The 18,202-nt window shown below is 38.4% G+C and overlaps 1 protein-coding gene across 1 annotated transcript in view; it reads left to right on the plus strand.

Annotated features, from left to right (window-relative positions):
- The window catches only part of CHN1 (chimerin 1), a 105,547-nt gene that overhangs the window by 38,996 nt on the left and 48,349 nt on the right, over positions 1-18,202 (plus strand). Inside the window, exon 7 of the mRNA XM_052792133.1 lies at positions 12,723-13,011. Within this exon, the coding sequence (XP_052648093.1) occupies positions 12,723-13,011 (289 nt within the window). The remainder of the gene's footprint in view (positions 1-12,722; positions 13,012-18,202) is intronic.

The raw sequence follows: 18,202 nt of genomic DNA on the forward strand, positions 1-18,202 counted from the left end.
GAAAAACAATTAGATTCTCTCTTGTTCTGTCTCTATCCTTATTGCTCATTCCCTTCTAGACTGTACTTACAGTGGGCATCTTCCAGAGATGCTCAGATTGTCTTTGCTCTGTACTGAAGATTTCCACTTGTTTAGCAACTTAATCCTTCTAGAAGATAAAGGATAAACTGTTAATGCCACAAATCATAACTCCTTCGTAGGCAGACAGAATTCACAGTTTTAAAAACATGTTTTTGTGAAATCTGCAACAGATTGGACAATCACACTAAGCTACAGCCTTCAGCTACAGCCAAAATGCACAGAATGCAAATGCAGTTGGTGCATTAAGGTTCTTTTATGGACTGTTCTACTCCTAACATGGCTCTTCTGCATCTCACTTCTTTTTAAGTTAGTCTAAGGGATGCCTTAAGTCATCATAAAATGGGCAGATCTGGGGAGAGATCTGGGTAATTGTTTGCAAAGAGCTTCTCCCCACTTATGTATCTCTGTTACTGTATTAGCAAGTTCTCTGACTATGAACACACTGGGTCAGATCAAAGGACCAGTTTGTAGTCCAGTCCAGTATCCACTTTTTGGTAGCTATTAATAGCAGACATTGAAAGAAAAGTGTTAAGAACAAGATGAACATGTAGTAGTAGTTCTCTGGTGTGCTCTCCCAGCTGCTGAAAATTTGCTGTTCAGGGACTTCTGAGCAGAGTTGTTATCTTTGCTATTTTTTCAGGCTTTTGATGGAGAGATTTTTGATTTTTGTCTAGTGGCTTTCTGAGCACATTTTTGAACCCTCATAGACTTTGCTGTTTGCAACTGTAGCATGAGTTCCGTGCCTTAACTAGATTTTATGGGAAGCAGCATCCCTTTTTTGAAGATTTTATCTCACCATTTTATTGGATGCTCTCTAGTTTTTGTATTATGAGAAACAGTGAACAATTGATGTCCATTTACCTTTTCCGTGCCATTCACGTCCCCCTTATTGTTCTTTTTATAGGTCGATGAGTCCTAGGCTATACATTCAGGTTTTGTGGTGAAGCTGTTCCGTACCCCTCCTCATCTCTGTCATCTTTCTCTGTGCCTTTCTCTTACTCTGTGATGGTCTTTTGGAGATGAGGGGACCACGACTGCACATCCTGTTCAAGATAAAGTGGGCCATGGAGTTTTCTTTCATTGTTCTCTAAACCTTTCTAAATGAATTTTTGACCACTGTGGGGCATTAGGCTCTGATGCTTTTATAGAACTACCTTAGTAGATCTGAAAATCTTGTTCCTGAGCTGCAATAGCTACCGACATAGCCTAGCACTGATTAAATGACCAAATATAGGACAGGACAAATAATAGCTTTTGCAGACTTAACCAAGGCAGTCAAATAATCTTAGTGCAATGCTGTGGAATAGTTAACTGAGTTCAAAGTGAAGATTTTGAGTATTTCTTCTTCTTTAGTAAGGTAGAAAAGTGATTCTTACCCCAAAAAAACTTTTCAGTTATTAAGGTTGCCGGTGAGTTACTGTAAAATCTGCTTTCCACTTGTATAAGAAGCTGCATTTTGATCATCTTCTGATGAGCTATTTTTGTCTACTTTCATCCATTATTGTGCAATTAATTTGCATCATGACTTTTAAGACGGACCACCTTTTAAATCTAAATTTGAAGCAAAACAGGTTTTGTTTTCAGAAAACAAGTTTCTCAGAATTTGTAACGGAGGTAGAAGTATGTTCTTCGGGAAAAAGAAAATGATAATTTAAATGTTGTTTTAAGTGTGAGTTTGGCTAAATATTCAGAGCTGTCCTTCAAATAAAATTGATGTTCAGAGCCTAAGAAGGTCTGTGAAATTGTATCAGTTCAGACACCGGATAAATGAGAATGAAGCAGAAACACAAATGAGAGCAGCAAATCAGCACCCTATATATTTAATGCCTGTACTTAATCATGGATGTGGTTTCTCATAGCTTATTTACAAAAAAACCCACAGCAGAATTCACCAATGTTTACTAATTAATTAATCAGAGAATGCCACTGAAAATGTTTTGCAACCCTGAGGTTTAAAAAAATTACTATCAAGAGAAAATTATTGTAGGTATGTATGTGTGTCCATACATAGCAGCAAGTCCCTGTGACAACAAAGATACATAAAATACATTGTAATGTTAATTAGGTGTTCCAAACAGATGAGAAGAACTGAAAATTCCTAATTAACTCCTGGAGGTATTAGATCTGCTTTTAAATTTGGCAAAAGAGTAGTACAGTGCTTAATGCTAGGACCTATAGCAAATGACAGTAACAATAAGACATGGTTTGCAATGTAGCCTTTTGTGATTGAGAGCTTGTTTAATAATTAGGACGAGGACAAAGAGGAAATGGGTAGAGATTGTACTAGTGGTGGGCGTTGAAGTGTGATGGTACTGCATGTTCTTTTGAGCAGATATCTGCTGTAGCACGTTTAGTTGGTTACCATGGTTTCCCTTCCTGCAAATTCTATTGTGATACTGAGAATGAATCGAAATAAGGTTCTGCAGCATGATTAAAAAAAAAGGTAATAATGTTAGCTGTGATTATGAGTCATGTTTTCTTTATGTTTGGGGGTTAGGGCACGTTCAAGATTATGTGGCATCAGGAGAGAATTCTTGAGGCAAAATAAATGTCAAAAATCCTTAGTTTAGTCGATTAACTGCATGTATTGTGCAAGAAACTGATACACATGTTCTCTGTCCCTAAATTATGAATTGCGTTAAGAAACTAGCCACTGATATTTTAAAAGGAGACATAATTGGTAGGCTATTAGAGCATAACACTGCAAATGAACCTTTTTCATTTCAGAGGACAATTGCTTTGGTAGCCGAATGCTGTTCATTTTCAGGGGGCTCTTTTGGTACACATGTGTAGTGCTCTTCTAGAACATGCGTTGATTGCCATGGGATTACTTACGCATGTAAAATGCAGCATCTGCAAAAGGCTTCTTGAATTCAGAGGTTAAAACTGTGCATCTGCATTCTGCTGGAAAGCATTGTTGTACAGGCTGGGACATGGGAGAGGAATTGGGGAATGAAGAATTGTTTGAAACAAGTTTCTATGTGATAATAGCTGAATTACATTTTTTTAATTAAGAGTGTATCAAAATTTAGTCATAGTTTATCCTGAATCCACAGCGGATCTATAAGTAGTCAGAAGGAGCCCAGCAAAACAGTAGGTGACTGCATCCCTTCACTTTACCGTGGTAACGGTATTCTGACATCATGCTAGTTGGTAGGAAAAAATTATAAAGACCATTTTAAAGACTAAACTTTGCATATCTTTCTATCTGTGTATTTTTTTACCTGATTTGCAAATGCAGTGATTGACAGTAGCAAGGGCTGAATTCAGTTTCTAGAAACCTTTCTAAAATATTCACACAATATTCCCTTGTTGCTAGCTGAAAAACCTGGGAAACTATATATACATATGTGTATACAGACACACGCACAGACACCAACTTTAAAGCTTAGCTGCATTAAAAAGAATTGCTGCAAAATGTGATCAAACCTATCTGTGGGATAAATATGTTTCAGCCTGACCCACTTTGATCAGTTTTCTTTATTCTGCATGAAAAGGCAAAAGAGTGCTCCTTCCTCTGTGGCCAGGTGAAGCTCTCAGGGAGGGACTCTTCCTTCTCCCCCAGGCTTAGCCCATCACACTTTCATAGGCGCAGAATTCAGGCGAGTTTCAAAAATTGGCCACTCAGGTATCTGCAGCTTCTTCTAGGTGAAAGAAACAGTTCATGCTTAAAGCTATTTTAATAGGCTAACACAACTGGTATGCCAGCTAATATGCTAGGCTTTTTTTTTTTTTTTTTGTCTTGTGAAGAGCCAAATATTTCTTTCATGAAGGCTTAAATTCTGCTGAAACTAAAGCTGTCATTCTGTTGGCTGGGTACATCACACAAGCTAGTGCTAGCCCCAGGGGAAAGCGTGCTGATAAATTTTGGAGCTTGCTTTTCTGCTCTAAAGTAAAACAATTGGACCTCTATTTAAATGATCTTCTATGTAAAAGAAGTTTCTTTTCCTATATAAAATTTCATACTAAATAATATACTCTGTTACTTTGTCAATAACGTGGAAGGTTCAGCTACCAGTAAATAGCATAGGAGTCCCGCATGTTATCTGCCTTATGTAAGTGCCACTGGACACTTCTGAGCTGGCTTCGCTTAAGTATTTAGAATAATAATAAATAGCTACTAATCTTAGTGAGTAATTAACTGGCTACCTAGGCCCTCCCACAGACTCGAATGCTTTTTTCCTTATGGTTCATGTCTTCTTGCTGTGTTCCTGTTCTCCTTCCCTCCTCTTCCCATCTGTTGTTGTTGTCAGCTCTCTTTTCTTTTGGCTAGAGTGTCTAATTTATCTTTGGCAATTCAGTTTGCTGCAGTCTTTCTCCTGCTTGTGTAAGTTCAGCACTTCTCAGAGGAATATTCTCTGCTTTGGTGGTGAACTTTTTGGTAACTTGTCCAAGAGCTGTCTGTGCTCAGTGCATATAGCTCATGTTCATTTTATGCCATGTCCTTCACCTCTGACTATAGCTCCTGCTGCGCCATGAAGATCTGCTGTAATCTGGTGGACAGAAGAGGCATTGGGCTTGTGGTGAGGCACTGTGGTGGAGCTCAGAAGATCCAGGCTCACTTCTTGGCTTCACATATGACTTGGCTTGAGGCTTTTAAGTTTTCCATGCCTCATTTCTGCATTAGAGAGGACATTTTCTTTCCTATGTTGTCTCACATGCCTGTTCAGTACAAAAGTCTAGGATCTCTTAAAAATGGCCTAGACAAACCGAAAGTTGTACACCATCTCTCAGACTACACCGAGTCACAGCTTCTGAGCAGGAATCTGTGTGGTACTGTGCTGATTTTATGATGTATAGTCTGCCTGGTTTGAAGCTTCTAGGCACTGTTGGAGTTAAAGTAGTAAAAAGTCAAATTATAATGCAATCTGTTGATAATTAAATTGTGTATACATGTACATCGCATACGTTGCACTGTCCTCTTCACCCCTGTTCCCTCCCCTGTCAAAAGGATACATACCTTTTCTGTCTTCTGCAGGTTCTACCGGAATGCCATTTTGCTCTATTGCTTTTAGAAAATGCTAGTTAGAAATATATCTCCAAGTTAGTCCTTTTGGCTGGCCTCTTCTTTTGCATGTTTTTGAAATACATATTTATTAAATTCTTGTGTTTGGAGAAACAACTTTTTTCCTGTGCTTCATCAATAAACAAAAAAGTCCTTCAGCTGTAAATACTATGGATGCTTTATGAATATGTTTTCAAAATAACACACAATAGCCTCATATTGTTGTTTAATCTCATAATTGTTTTCATCAAAACATTTCTGAATTATTCAAACACTAAAACAACTGACAAATAAATGTTATCTGGCCCAGTTTTCCTCTTCCTTCTCCCTCTTTTATACTTGATGTAGCTCAGCTGAGTTAAGTATAGTTCCTCCTGATTTGATAGCTGCTAGGAGGAGAATCAAGCTTTTTTTTTTTCTTTTATAACTTGAGATGAGTAAATGAACTCTTAACAGTTTCAGTAATAATTTAACATCTGCCCCATCTACTGCTGCATTTGCACAAAGGAAGAAACTGTATTCTAGAAAAACAATGTAATAATAGAAAAGCTATCAATCTGTATTGATGAGCTGTTAGTAGCCCCAAATTTCTAACAGTGCATACTGTATATGCAGGAACCATTTAATTTTGCATTATTGTGCTTGTTTATTGTTAAGGAATGCAGCTTTGAGGAAAAACCATTTTAGAGAGCAGGATTAATATATTGGTGCATCTCACTGTTTGTGAAAAAGTGGTGAGTGATTACTAGAAGATCAGAGGTAGAATACATTGAGAAAACAACTTAAGTAAGTAGCAAACTGTGTAATAGCTTTAAGTAAGTTAAGTAAACCTGCATTCTAAGGTTGGGATCAACAGTGGCTTAAGGCAAATCAGATTTGACAAAGTCTCACTGGATCAGAAGTCTTACTGTAGTTATTTTTAATCTAAGGGAAATTTTAAATATATTTTTATTAAAATATAAACTTTGAGACCTTGAACAACAACCTGTAGAGTGTACATTGAAAAACAAAACCAAAACAGGCAACAACAACAAAAACAATGTTTTCCACTCTGCTCTCCAAAAACCCTTTTTGTACTTGCAAAGCTATTTTATTATAAGGACATTTCTTTGGGTTTTCACTTGATATCTTCCACTCAGGTTTCCTTGATATACTGAATTAAAATACGGATATTGTCTTAGTAAGATAAATTAAGAGCAAGTTGCTTTCAGTGTAAGAAAAACTGTAGAAGCAAAAAAGAAATGTGACATGAGTAACTTTTAAAATAAAGACGGTAGATTTTAGATGTTTTACAGTGAGGGTGGTGAAACACTGGAACAGGTTGCCCAGAGAGGTGGTAGATGCCCCATCCCTGGAAGCATTCAAGGTCAGGTTGGACAGGGCTCTGAGCAACCTGATCTAGTTGAAGGTGTCCCTGCTCATTGCAGGGGGGTTGGACTGGATGACCTTTAAAGGTCCCTTCCAACCCGAACTATTCTATGATTCTATGAACTTAAACCCTTGTAGGAAAAGCTGCTGTAAGGGAAACAAAAATGAACGTGTTTGAGCATTATGCTGTGGCAGTTCTCTCTCCATATTACGCATGATTGCAGTGGAATTTCTGTTACAGATCTGATGTTGTTCTACTTCTAAATTTACTGGAGAAAACAATGTCATATATGACCTAAAATGAAAATGTTATACATAGGCAGAGTGAAATTTGCATGCACGTGTTGAAGTTTTCTGAGCAGACACTGCTGAGGGTTGATACGTTAGCTTGGAAGAATTAAAACACAGTTCTGCTTTAAAGTAATACGAAGGCTCCAGTAGCATGAAGTCGCACTGTAAAATTAACTCTTGGAGAACATTTCTTCAAAATTTTTGGTAAAGAAACATAACTATTTGCTTAATACAAAACTGTGAAAGTTACTAACATTCCTGCTAGTAACATTTCCTGAAGGTGTTTATTCCAGGCATGTTGGCATAGGTTTCCAAATATTGCTTTCATTTAAAGAGAAGATATCAGGCTCTTACTACTTTCCCATGTGTGTATAGACTTCAGATGCGTCTTACTAACCGCAATAAGTATTTTCCCAGGAAGCACGGAGGTTTCATCAGGTAGAAAAAGCAGTAAACCATTGCCCACAACATTGGTATTGATTCTGATTCAATCATCTAATCAGTTCCAGGGACTTAAATGGAATAGGGCATGCAAGCACAGTGCTAAGAAGAGGTAATACATCTGTACAAGAGCTTCTTTTCAGAACCAAACAGATTATTTTCAAATGATCTGTCACTGATCAAGAACATTAAGAGTGTTCTTAAGCGTTAAGTGATCTTACTGCATATTAATAGCATACATGGTCCTTGAACAGCTGACATTTGTTCAGAGTTTGGGATGGTGAAAATCAGCTGTTAAAAGTAAAATAAGACATTGAGACAAAAGAAGACTTTTCATATTATTTTGTTAGATTTATTTGTGAAACACACCATTACAGGTACCAACAGCTGGTAACACTTTCAGTCTTCATTGTTTTCAGCAGCTGTTACCTGCTGCCGATGCCCTAGAGCAGTTGTCTCCCTTTCACTTGTGTTGTCACTGACAGTGCTCATGATCCACAGGAAAAGTGCCTTTGCTCTGGTCCTCACTGACTGCTGTTTGCAGCAAGCTATTTGCATGATATTGTTTCCCTCTTGGACAAGGAAGTCTGGGCAGTGATTCTGGGCAGTGATGCAGGTAAACGGTCTTCAGTCTCGATTGAGAGAGACTGCTGGGAAGCTGTTGTCAATGATACCGCACCAGCTCTGATTTTTTTTACTTGATCCTGATTAGACAGAGCGAGTTGAAGGTTGTGTCTGCATTGGCATGGGGTAGGCACATTGCAGTTCCAGCTCTGGCATTTGTTTTCTGTTCTGAAGGATGCCACACTTTTTCCATGCTGAATTAAGCCATGCATTTCCATGTGTTCAGCCAGTGCATGGGTCTGATCAGGTTTTAGGGATAACTTTATGCCTAATTAATGTTCATCAAGCAACAGTCAGCTGGCTAGCCAATGCTGCCCTTCCAAATGGCATAGAAAAACTATCTATAGTGACTGTACTCTGCCATCTTTCCCAGCCATATCAGACAATGAGGGGGTTTTGTCTCCACTTGTGTAAAATGCACCTTTACATTCAATCCCTAATGCATTTGATTTCATTTATGCGTATTGTGTTCTTGTGAACTACTGCTGAGGTTTTGGAGATGATGCTATTTGTCAGGCAAATACTCTGGGAAGATGGCAAGTTCCACAGTTCCCTGGCCATCCTCAGAAATGTTGTTGCCAATAAATAATAAAAAAACAACAACAAAAAAACCCCCCAAAACCAAAAAAACAAAACCCAAAAATGAGCTGTTTTCAGGAGTTGGAGACCTTCAGGGATAACTGTGTAGAAGAGGTTTTGGCTGCATGCAAGACTTGTGTTTCTTTGACAAGGAAATGGGCCAAAAGAGGATCTGTGGAATAATTTTTTTCTTTCACATGAACACAGCATGATTAGGAGACATTCCTGATTGCAAGATCGCTTATATTTCTGTGGCTTTTTACGGAGTGTTGGTTGAGAGCTTTCAGAAGTTAGAGCTGAAATTCTGGCACCTAATTTTAAGTGAGACTTCTACCTTCTGGCTGCAAAGCACGTTAAGACACTTCTTCTTCAAGGGAAGATTAAGTCCAAGTGACCTTCAGGCACATGTACAGAACTTAAGATTTCCCAGCTCAGTGTTTGAAGTTGCTTGAAACTAATGAGGACACGAGCAGCCCTGAGGAGCATTAACTTTGTGGTCTGGTTGCAGCTACACATTTTAAATAATGCTTTTGTCTAGATACTCTTCTCATCATAAAATAGCCTGTGAAAGAGGTGAATAGCTACTGTACAATTCTGTGTGTGGACTGTAAAATCCATCTTCTTAGATGGTAAGAAAGTACGGATGGGCTCTCAGTCTTTCACTTCTTCCTTTTGTTTCATCAGTGAATGCTGCATACAGAGTAGGTGGCTGAGCCTGAAGCCTCTCTCTCTCTCATGCTATGATACCTAATTCAACTCCTGAGTCCTTTATTGCTAGCCACATTTGCTCTGCCACTTAATACGTTTTCCCACGTTATCCACTCTGCCCCACTGGCAACCAAAGGGACTAGACAGAGTGATTGCTTTTCAGACAACTTGGAATAAAAAAAAGTCTTTTATCTGTAGTCCTGCTGCTTGCAAACAAATGCACAGTGGACACAATGAGGCTGTTTGACATGTCAGAGGTCTATTTCTTTTTCTTGGAAAAACATCTAATGTTCTGGTGTTTAAACCAAAAGAGAACATACATTATCTGTGTCCTGCTTTCTATTTCTTAAACAAAAAACAGCTGGTACTGGTGCTTGCCTTTAGGAAGAGACCATCAGGAAGTTGAAATATCAGATCTTGGCTCTACTTAGTTGCCACGGTAATGTATAGTTAACCAGGCTGCAGTAATGTTATTGAAAGTAAACATAAGGAAATATTCTTGCTAATGGAAAAATTTAAACCATAGTTTTAAGTAAGACTGAAGGGACTGAAGATGAAATTTTAATTGATCATTTGCAATTGGACGTGTATGTTTGCATTTATATTGTAATTTGATCAGAATAGTATCATTGTGTGATCAGAAAGAAATTTAAATGAGTTTGAAAGAAATAAAATAGGATTCCAAGATGCATTATTGATGGTACCATCTTTGTAAGAGATTGGTGTTTCATTGATTTGTGGGGTTTTGGGGTTCTTTTTTTTCCTCCTTGTTGCTAATAGGATTCTATTTGAAAAACAATACATTTCTCCACAACGTATCCAATAAGAAATGAATAGAGAGAAAAAAGTTTGATTTGGAACAAACGGGAAATCAGATAAAGGCAAACCATTCAATGTTCACCTCTTGCAGCTGATAAGCAAGCACCTTTTCCAAGTGGTTATGACACTGATGCGGAGTAATTTGTTTGTCTAAATACCTTTCTTTAAGTGGTAATAGTTAAATTATCCTAATGTATTTTAAATTGAGAAAGTTGAATGTACCTTTGGAAGGCCACACACGCCAAAAGAAATTGATGTGCAGTTCCCCAGATCCATACAGGAGGAAGTTTATGTCTGTTTGTGAGGTTGATGAGGGAGATGAGTTTAGGCATGGGATGCTGTTAAAGAATTAAAACTGTGGAATGTTGTCTATGAGATACTCGTGTGCTGAAATGTGGGTCAGGAGCAGTGGGATAAAAATTATGTACTTTTGGAAATCCTATTCCTTGTAGTATCTCTCAAAGACACGCTTCATGTGCAGCAGTCTGAACAGATGTACAGCGTAGGGGCTGCTCAGGAAAACATAGCTGGGGTAGAACCGTGTACCTACTGACCCTGATGGGAAAAGATTAATCCTTTAAGAACTTTTGTTTGTTCTCTGCATTTGGCCATCTTGTTCTTCAGAACTTTGTTTTAGACTCTAAAGGATGTTACTAAAATCAAGACACCATGTGTACTTAGTAATAGTCCCTGAGAAGCTTTTCTGTGCCTTATCTTCTCTTGATTAGTGTAATACTTTCTCTTCTAGAAAGCTAAGAGCCATAAGTGACCTTCAGCTTGTTTAAAACTGCTATGAGTACTGTCAGAGCATATGTTACTGATTAGAGCAGCAGTTCACCTGCTACATCTCTTAATAAAAATAATTCTATTGCATGTTGTCATTTAAGGTCCATTATTCTTCAGCTTCAAACTTACTCAGTTCTCCTGCCAAATTTTAACATCATAGTGCTTGTATGTGCTCCATGTGCATTATTCCCACTGACTTGAGCAGAAGACAGTGAAGGTTGCTCACTTTGGCACTGCAAAGTGCTGAGCACACTTGGCTCATGCTGACTCCTCTGACAGTGGAGGGTATGCAAGGAGTACGTCTCATGGTCAAAGCTTCTTTGCCACACACTACGTTGAGTAGAAAGATGCTCTGAAGAATGGGCCTGAACATGTTCCTATCCCTTCTGCTGTAGCTTAGGACATTATCTTTCTAGTTTCTGAATGACTTACATTCACTCAGAATTGCATCCTGTGATGAAATTAGCATTGAGTAAAACTGTATTTCTTTCTGTCATTTTGTAACTTCTTGTTTTTCAGTTTGATTCAGTGGACTTTTGGTTTGTGTGGCATAAAAATGTGCATAGAAGTACCGGTTCATTTCCAGTAAAATGCCCAGGTAGTTCATACACATCATGTCCCCTTTTCATACTGAGCAGGACAGAGATTCCTGAGGACCCCCTCACATTTGAGCATTACATAAAAATAGCAGCTCCTGAAGTTATAGTCACTGTCAGATTATTGATAGGGGGATGGGAAGGTTGGCATTTTGATTCAGAACACAAGAAAAAAAGTATACATCACAGAGCAAGTGTTTTTGCCCATATTTGCAAGAAATTTGCGAGAAATTTCACCTGAGGCAAGGTCTAAAATTATGCTTTCCCCTGTTTGGCAAGACCCCATTGAAAAGGAGCCACTTCAGCAAAGCACCAGGGTTTACTTTGTTCCTTAACATCTCCTGTGAAGCATTGGATTGTAAAGTGAAAGCAATCCATCCTTTCAAGTTCAGTTTTAACATTTATTTGGCAGATCTGACCTCATAAGGGGGCACGATACCCTGAGCAGCCACCCTTGCTGCTGTCTGACCAAGGAGTAACACTGGAGTGAGCTGTGAAAGCAGCTTCTTGCCTCCATCTTCTCTGCAGGAAATGCGTTGGTTGTTGCCAAGTGCAAACACTGGTGTGTTTTCACATGTTTAGATTGCTTTTAGGCAGAAATTTGTTACAGACTCTTAAGTACAGTTTTTGAAAATATGCTAATATTCAGGTGAAATTGGCATTCTTACCGTTGCTAAGAGCCTGTATCAAAACCCTATTCCACCCCAACTGCAGAATGGCTAGCATCAGATAGCTTCCGTGTTATATATCCTGTATATTACAAAGATTTGCTTGAAGCTCAGGACTTAACAAGCATAACACAGAAGGACTTTTGTACAAAGCTTGAAGAGTTAGTCCTTGGCCTTTGGCCAGGAATAAAGAATGCTTGCCCTTGTGCCATTTTGTCCTGTGCTGCTCCAGTTCTGGCAGTGGTTCTGCTTCAGTGTAATTGTTGGCACTGAAGCTCAGCTGAACCCTGAATGGCCTCTTCCTGCAAGCAAGCAGGGGCGCAGAGGTCCGAGACGGCATCAAAACTCCGTATTGATCAACTGTAATAGAGGACTCTATTATGAGAACTCTTCATATCAGAGCCAAGCAAATTGACTACAGCGATGCAGTAGTAAAGTACTAAAAAAAGCCATAAAGAGTGTGAAGTAATTTTCAGTTTTTCCACAGTATAATGGAGGGGCTAAAAGAATAAGAGAACAAACAGCTCCTTCTGGGACAGTCACTGTTTTGGCTATCTGTCTGCAGTTGTTGTTGATCTGTCCTTCCTATCTGTGCTAAGTAGTGGTTGAATTTTTCATTCTCATCTGGACCAGACACAGAGCATAGTCACAGCATTAAGTGATAAAGTGTTTTTTATTGTTTGCAAAGGCTTGCTTACTCTTCTTTATGCTGCTTACTGTTCTTTAAAAAAAAACTTTCCCATTTCATTGAGGCAGATTTGGAAGTCAAACCAGAAACTTCAGACTCTACTACGATGGAAAGCACTTTGTTGGGGAGAAACGTTTTGAGTCCATCCATGACCTGGTGACAGATGGATTGATTACTCTTTATATTGAAACGAAGGCAGCTGAATACATTGCCAAGATGACAATAAATCCAATTTATGAACACATAGGATATACAACTTTAAACAGAGAGCCAGCACACAAAAAACACATGCCAACCCTGAGAGATGAACATGATGGCAAAGAGTCTACAGGAGAGGATGAGGTAGCAGAAAAGAGGGTAAGCAATTGTTAACCCACACTCTTTTTTCTGTTAGACCTTTTTATTTTGTGCTTTTAACCCTCCCCTTCTACTATAAAGTGCTGAAGGTATCTGCAGATATTTAGTCTACATATTTATTTCCAGTATTGCATTAATAGTAATATTTAAACTGGTTGTAGGGTTTTTTAATGGTAATCTTTGCATATTGCAAATTTCTATGATTTGGAGGTTAGTTATTTATCATTGCGAGGTTCCTTTCTTCAGGTATTTTCAGAGTTATAGATGTTACCATTAAGCCACTCTTTTTTTTCAAACAGGCTAAGAATATTTATTGTTGACGTTGTTTACAGTTTATAAGACAACTGCCCTTTGGTCCAAAATTATGTTTCTTAACACATTCAGCATTCCCCAAACAAATGCATTCCATAATCTATTCAGCAGTCTGCATAAAATGACAGTAAAGTTGTCCACATTATAAATAAGACTGTTCATTAAGTTGATAAAATGTTAAAACATTTCACTTGGCTAAGTTCAGCCTGTCAGAAGCTGACAGAGCTATTTTTGGCCTCAGCCAGACTTATGAAGAAGGATTGCTCTCTTCAGAGAGTTGCAGTATCAGCTGAGAACTAACTGCGTCCTGGATTATAAAAGAAAAATGAACAACAAAGAAATCTTAGAACTGGTGAAAATAGAAATATTAAAGGAGGTTGGGAATGGATCAGACAGACAAAGCAGCTGCCTGAAACTTCATTTGTGTGACTGAGACTAAACTTAAAAAGAAAACATAATGTAAATTCCATCATGTTAAGCTAAATACTTTGTTTATTGAAAAGCTGACATATGAAAGTCTTTTTAAAGTGTATTTTCACATGTGTGTAGGTGTTAATGCATGCGTGTAGGTGTAAAGTCTGAGATGCTCCCCTATTTCACAAACTTCAGAATGACATTAGGAGTATCTAATATGCTTATAAAGCTTAGAAGAAATGCTAACCTTAGTTGGGATCATCTGTTTATCTTTCCAATCAGAAATATGTCTGTGATTCCAGTTTTTCTTGAAGTGGAGGAAAGGTCTCACTGACAATTTCCAACATACATGACTATTACAGTAAAACTAAGCTCCGTACAGAATCCACAGAGAGAGGAGGCTCATAGCTTTGGTCCTTCAAATCCTTCTCCAGCAGAGTCTGTCATCCTGCATTGAATTTGCTGAGAGATGAAGTACCCAACTTAGCTTAAAGTATGACTCTTCACTGTTATCAGATCATTTTGACAAAAGAAATACTGGTGGGGATATCAAAGCTAGCTGACCATGTTAAATATCCAATTTCTTGCCTATTAGGTACCAGTAGTAGAGGGGTGAGTTATCAGTTACAGCTCCTGATGGCCACTGACTTGCAGCATGCTGTTTCAAAAGGATTTTTTTGCATGTTATCATAGAGAGTTCATTATAATGCAAAGCCTGGGTAAAAATCTTCTGTAAGAGTTCTGGAAGTCACTGCTTTGGGTTTCTTTGGTAAAATTAACTCTTCCTGCATTTAGCAACTTTCAAGTGACAACAGAACTCTGTTCTGTCACAGCATTTTTTAGACTGTTGAAAAAGTTTTCATAGGAAAGGGATTTCAATTATTATTATCGAAAAATGCCGGTTTTTCCATAGATTACACGGTGTTATGTCAGACTTACCAACAAGGTATACATATTGTTTTGAAACATTTTTCATGAAATAGTGCAAGAACTACTAAATATTTCTCACAGATTGAAATTTTAGGTGAAAAACCTTTAGAGAGGTTAATTATGTAATTGCAACATCCCACCCCCTTTTTCTGGAAGTTATAAGGAACTCAAGTGGCTTCATCTGCAACATTGTTCAACAGCAGTGGTGTTTACTGGCCTGAAACCCAGCTTTTGAGCCTTTTCTCTTTATTTGTCTTGGAACCATGTTTATGTGAAGACAATGAGGCACACAGACATCACAGTATAGTTAAATGTGGAGATTTCAGTTTAATATTGAAGTTGTTATCCAGTTGGGATTACTACCCGTGGCTGCACAGGAGTGGCACAGAGGTGACATCTTCGCTGCCTTTACACCTCTCAGGGTCTTTCCTGGAAGATGACTCGGAGAGTCCCAAGTGTCACTTCACCCAACCAATCTCCAAGGAGAATAAGGCATTCAACCCCATGGCCAACACCCGATCCCAGTAGCAACCTGAGCATTTGGAACAAGCCCCAGTGTCCAGCTAAGGCTTGCCAAATCCTTTCTCCCTCCTCTGTAAGTCACAGGGTGTGCAGAGCATGATAAGGGGGAGAGATACGGTGGTGGCCTTGATGAATGTCTCATGGGGGGTGGTGGCTATGTGCAATGTAGGAGTGGTGGGGAGAGGAGGCCTTGGAGGGCTTTCCCAGGTGTCTCCCATCACTGTCCTGGGGGACTGGACTACTTGCACACCCACTAAAGCTGTCACCTTGACAGCCTGGGAGAACCGTTTCAGGTTCAGTGAGGTGAACATAACCGGCTGGAGGACTGAATCATGTCTGGTGGTTAATTTTATTAAAAAAAATTGAAATGATGATATATATACTTGTTTGACAAATAATTTGCATTTAAAGCATGAGTACTGGATGAAAGGAAATATTTCTCTGGCTTTTCTAAAAGCCTACTTACTATAAAAAGTTAACATGCTAGCAGCAAGGAACACAGGAGAGATTACATCTCCACTTAAACAGAAGACTCAATCTCTCTGCAAGTTTATAAGCTTTCTTTGGTAAAATAATAATAATGAAATAAGAAAAATATACATATCCTTGACTAAATTGCTCAGAAGGTAATTTTACCCTTTTTGTGCAGGCTCCTGGTTCTTATTGATACTTACTTGAAAACTTCAATTAATAATAACATAGTATTTACCTTATTATGAATCATTTAACCATGATATAAGGAAGCTTTCTTATAGGACATTTATAAATAGGTCAAGTAGTTTTTCTTTCTCTCTGGTGGGAGGGATGGCAGAGTGATTCCTGTTGTCCAATATAAAGAGATATCACTGTATTGATACTGACAATTCTAACAAAGAACTCAAAGAAAATAATTCAAAATCCAACAAGAATAAAACATTGGCTTATGATCCAAACAGCAAAATCTGTGTGCTACAACATTAGGCTATTAGCCCCTTGGTGAGGATGAAAATTTCTGCAGGGTACAGTATTTGGCAATTAATGCGTCTCAGTCAGTTTTATACTGTAGCCACACAGCTTCTCCCTATACTGTATGCTTCCTCCTCCATAAAGAGAGGAAAAAGTCTGGGTCTTGAACATTGATCATCCTGAGCCAAAATACATTCCCAGATTTGCAGACTCTGAGGTTGTTCAGATCCGAATCTAAACTTTGTGCCTGCGACTGTTGCCCAGTCCTGTGTGGGTGGTGTATGAAAGATAAACCCTTCAGAAGAAGGAAAGACACATAGGCTCTGGCTGGGGAACAGCTGGTGGGAACATAGTTTCGCTTTCTGCCATAAAATCAAGTGGAGGAAATTGGGCAGCTAGAGAACACATCCCAAACTTGAGAATGAAATATTAAAGAGCACTTCACCTAGCCTTGAATTTAATGATGTGGGGCAGTAGCAGGGAACGCCACAGATTTGTGTTAGATGCCTCCTCCCAGCATGCGCTAATAATACTTTATTTGTTCCCCACTCTTTTCAGCAATTAATTTACAGTAGAAGAATTCAGCATGTGTTGGGTGGCTTGTCATATGCAATACATTAAAAATGAACCTTGGTAAAGGGGAAGGATTTAAAGACCGTAAAAGATGAAAAGACAAAAATTATGCAATTGTTAGATGAGGTTTGTAGGACACAAATCCCAACGCTCCTAAGTACTGAGTCCTACAAGAGACCATATTGTGGTGTGATTTAAGATGCAGTTTTTAATAGGAAAAGCATGAGAATATAATCGACTGCGCAGCATGTGCTTCACTGATTATGAGAAGGAATATGACTGCTTACCATGTACAAGTATATATTAAAAATTAAAATTAAAATTCCTGGTTAATGATTTATGATTTTCATAACCTATGAAAGAATTAATAAATAGTCAGAGATAACTGGAGGAGTGGAGAGTGAAAACAGGAGAGTGCTTGTCATGCTCGAATGCTCTGAATAGATATTTTAGCTGCCATGCTAAAAGGTAATGCTGGTTCCCAGAAGAGTCTGCAGATTGTTCAGAACTCAGTTGTGCAGCCATCGTGGTCTGTGTGTTAAGAGAGGGCTAAGATGCATTTGAAAGAGGGCTTCCCATGTGGATTGAGTCTCTATGGCCTAGTGTGGAAGTGGAAATAATACGCAGTATCACAAGATTTACTATTCCTCCCGTGCCTTGAATACTGATGGATCTCTGAACATTCTCCACTCTCAAAGGTAATTATGGCCTTGGAGCAGATGACTTGATTCAGTTAAATACTTTATAAAAATGGTAGCTCTCAGAAGTTCATAAATACGTAAATCAAAGTCCTTCTTGAAAGCCCTGCAAAACATGAATTTTTTTTTCATTTTGACATGCTTTTGAGATAGTAATGTAAGAAGTTGTATGAGTGATTTAATCAGGATTTAATATCTGTTATGAGAAAATGAAATAATTAGGTATGAGTTATCCCGTCTTTCAGAATGAAATGCTGAGGTTAATGTTAAGGTAGCAACTGAATCACATTTATTCATGTTTAGTTTGGTGATAAGTGCTATTTCTTCAAGAAACTTTGGTGGCTGCAGATCAATTAAAGACCCCTTCTAGACTGTACTACATTCAGTTCGATTCCTGCAGATGGAAAGAATTGAGAGAAGGTTTGTGGCAGCAGTCACCGAACAAAAGCACTCTTTTGTTCTATTTTTAATGACCTTAGTGGTGATACTATTTTTTCCTCCAGGGCGATGAAGGCTGATTGTCTGCAACCCTGTGCAAAGAGATCTGGAAATGTAATTCCGTGTCATTCTAGTAGGAAACATGCTTTTAAGCCTGCCTCCAAAGATAATCCAGATCACAAAGTTAATTGCAACCTCTGTGTACATTTCTAACAGATTCATAAGAGCCTTCACATAAAAAATCAAGGGTGTTTGCAGAGGGACCAGTCTCACTTTCCAACCTTGAACTGACACTGGTATTTTCATTAATGGCACTACTACTTTTCTACTTTTGCTCTCAGTCATATCTGTTAGTAAGA

Source organism: Harpia harpyja, chromosome 7 (genome assembly GCF_026419915.1).
Source record: "Harpia harpyja isolate bHarHar1 chromosome 7, bHarHar1 primary haplotype, whole genome shotgun sequence".
Classification (NCBI taxonomy): Eukaryota; Metazoa; Chordata; class Aves; order Accipitriformes; family Accipitridae; genus Harpia; species Harpia harpyja.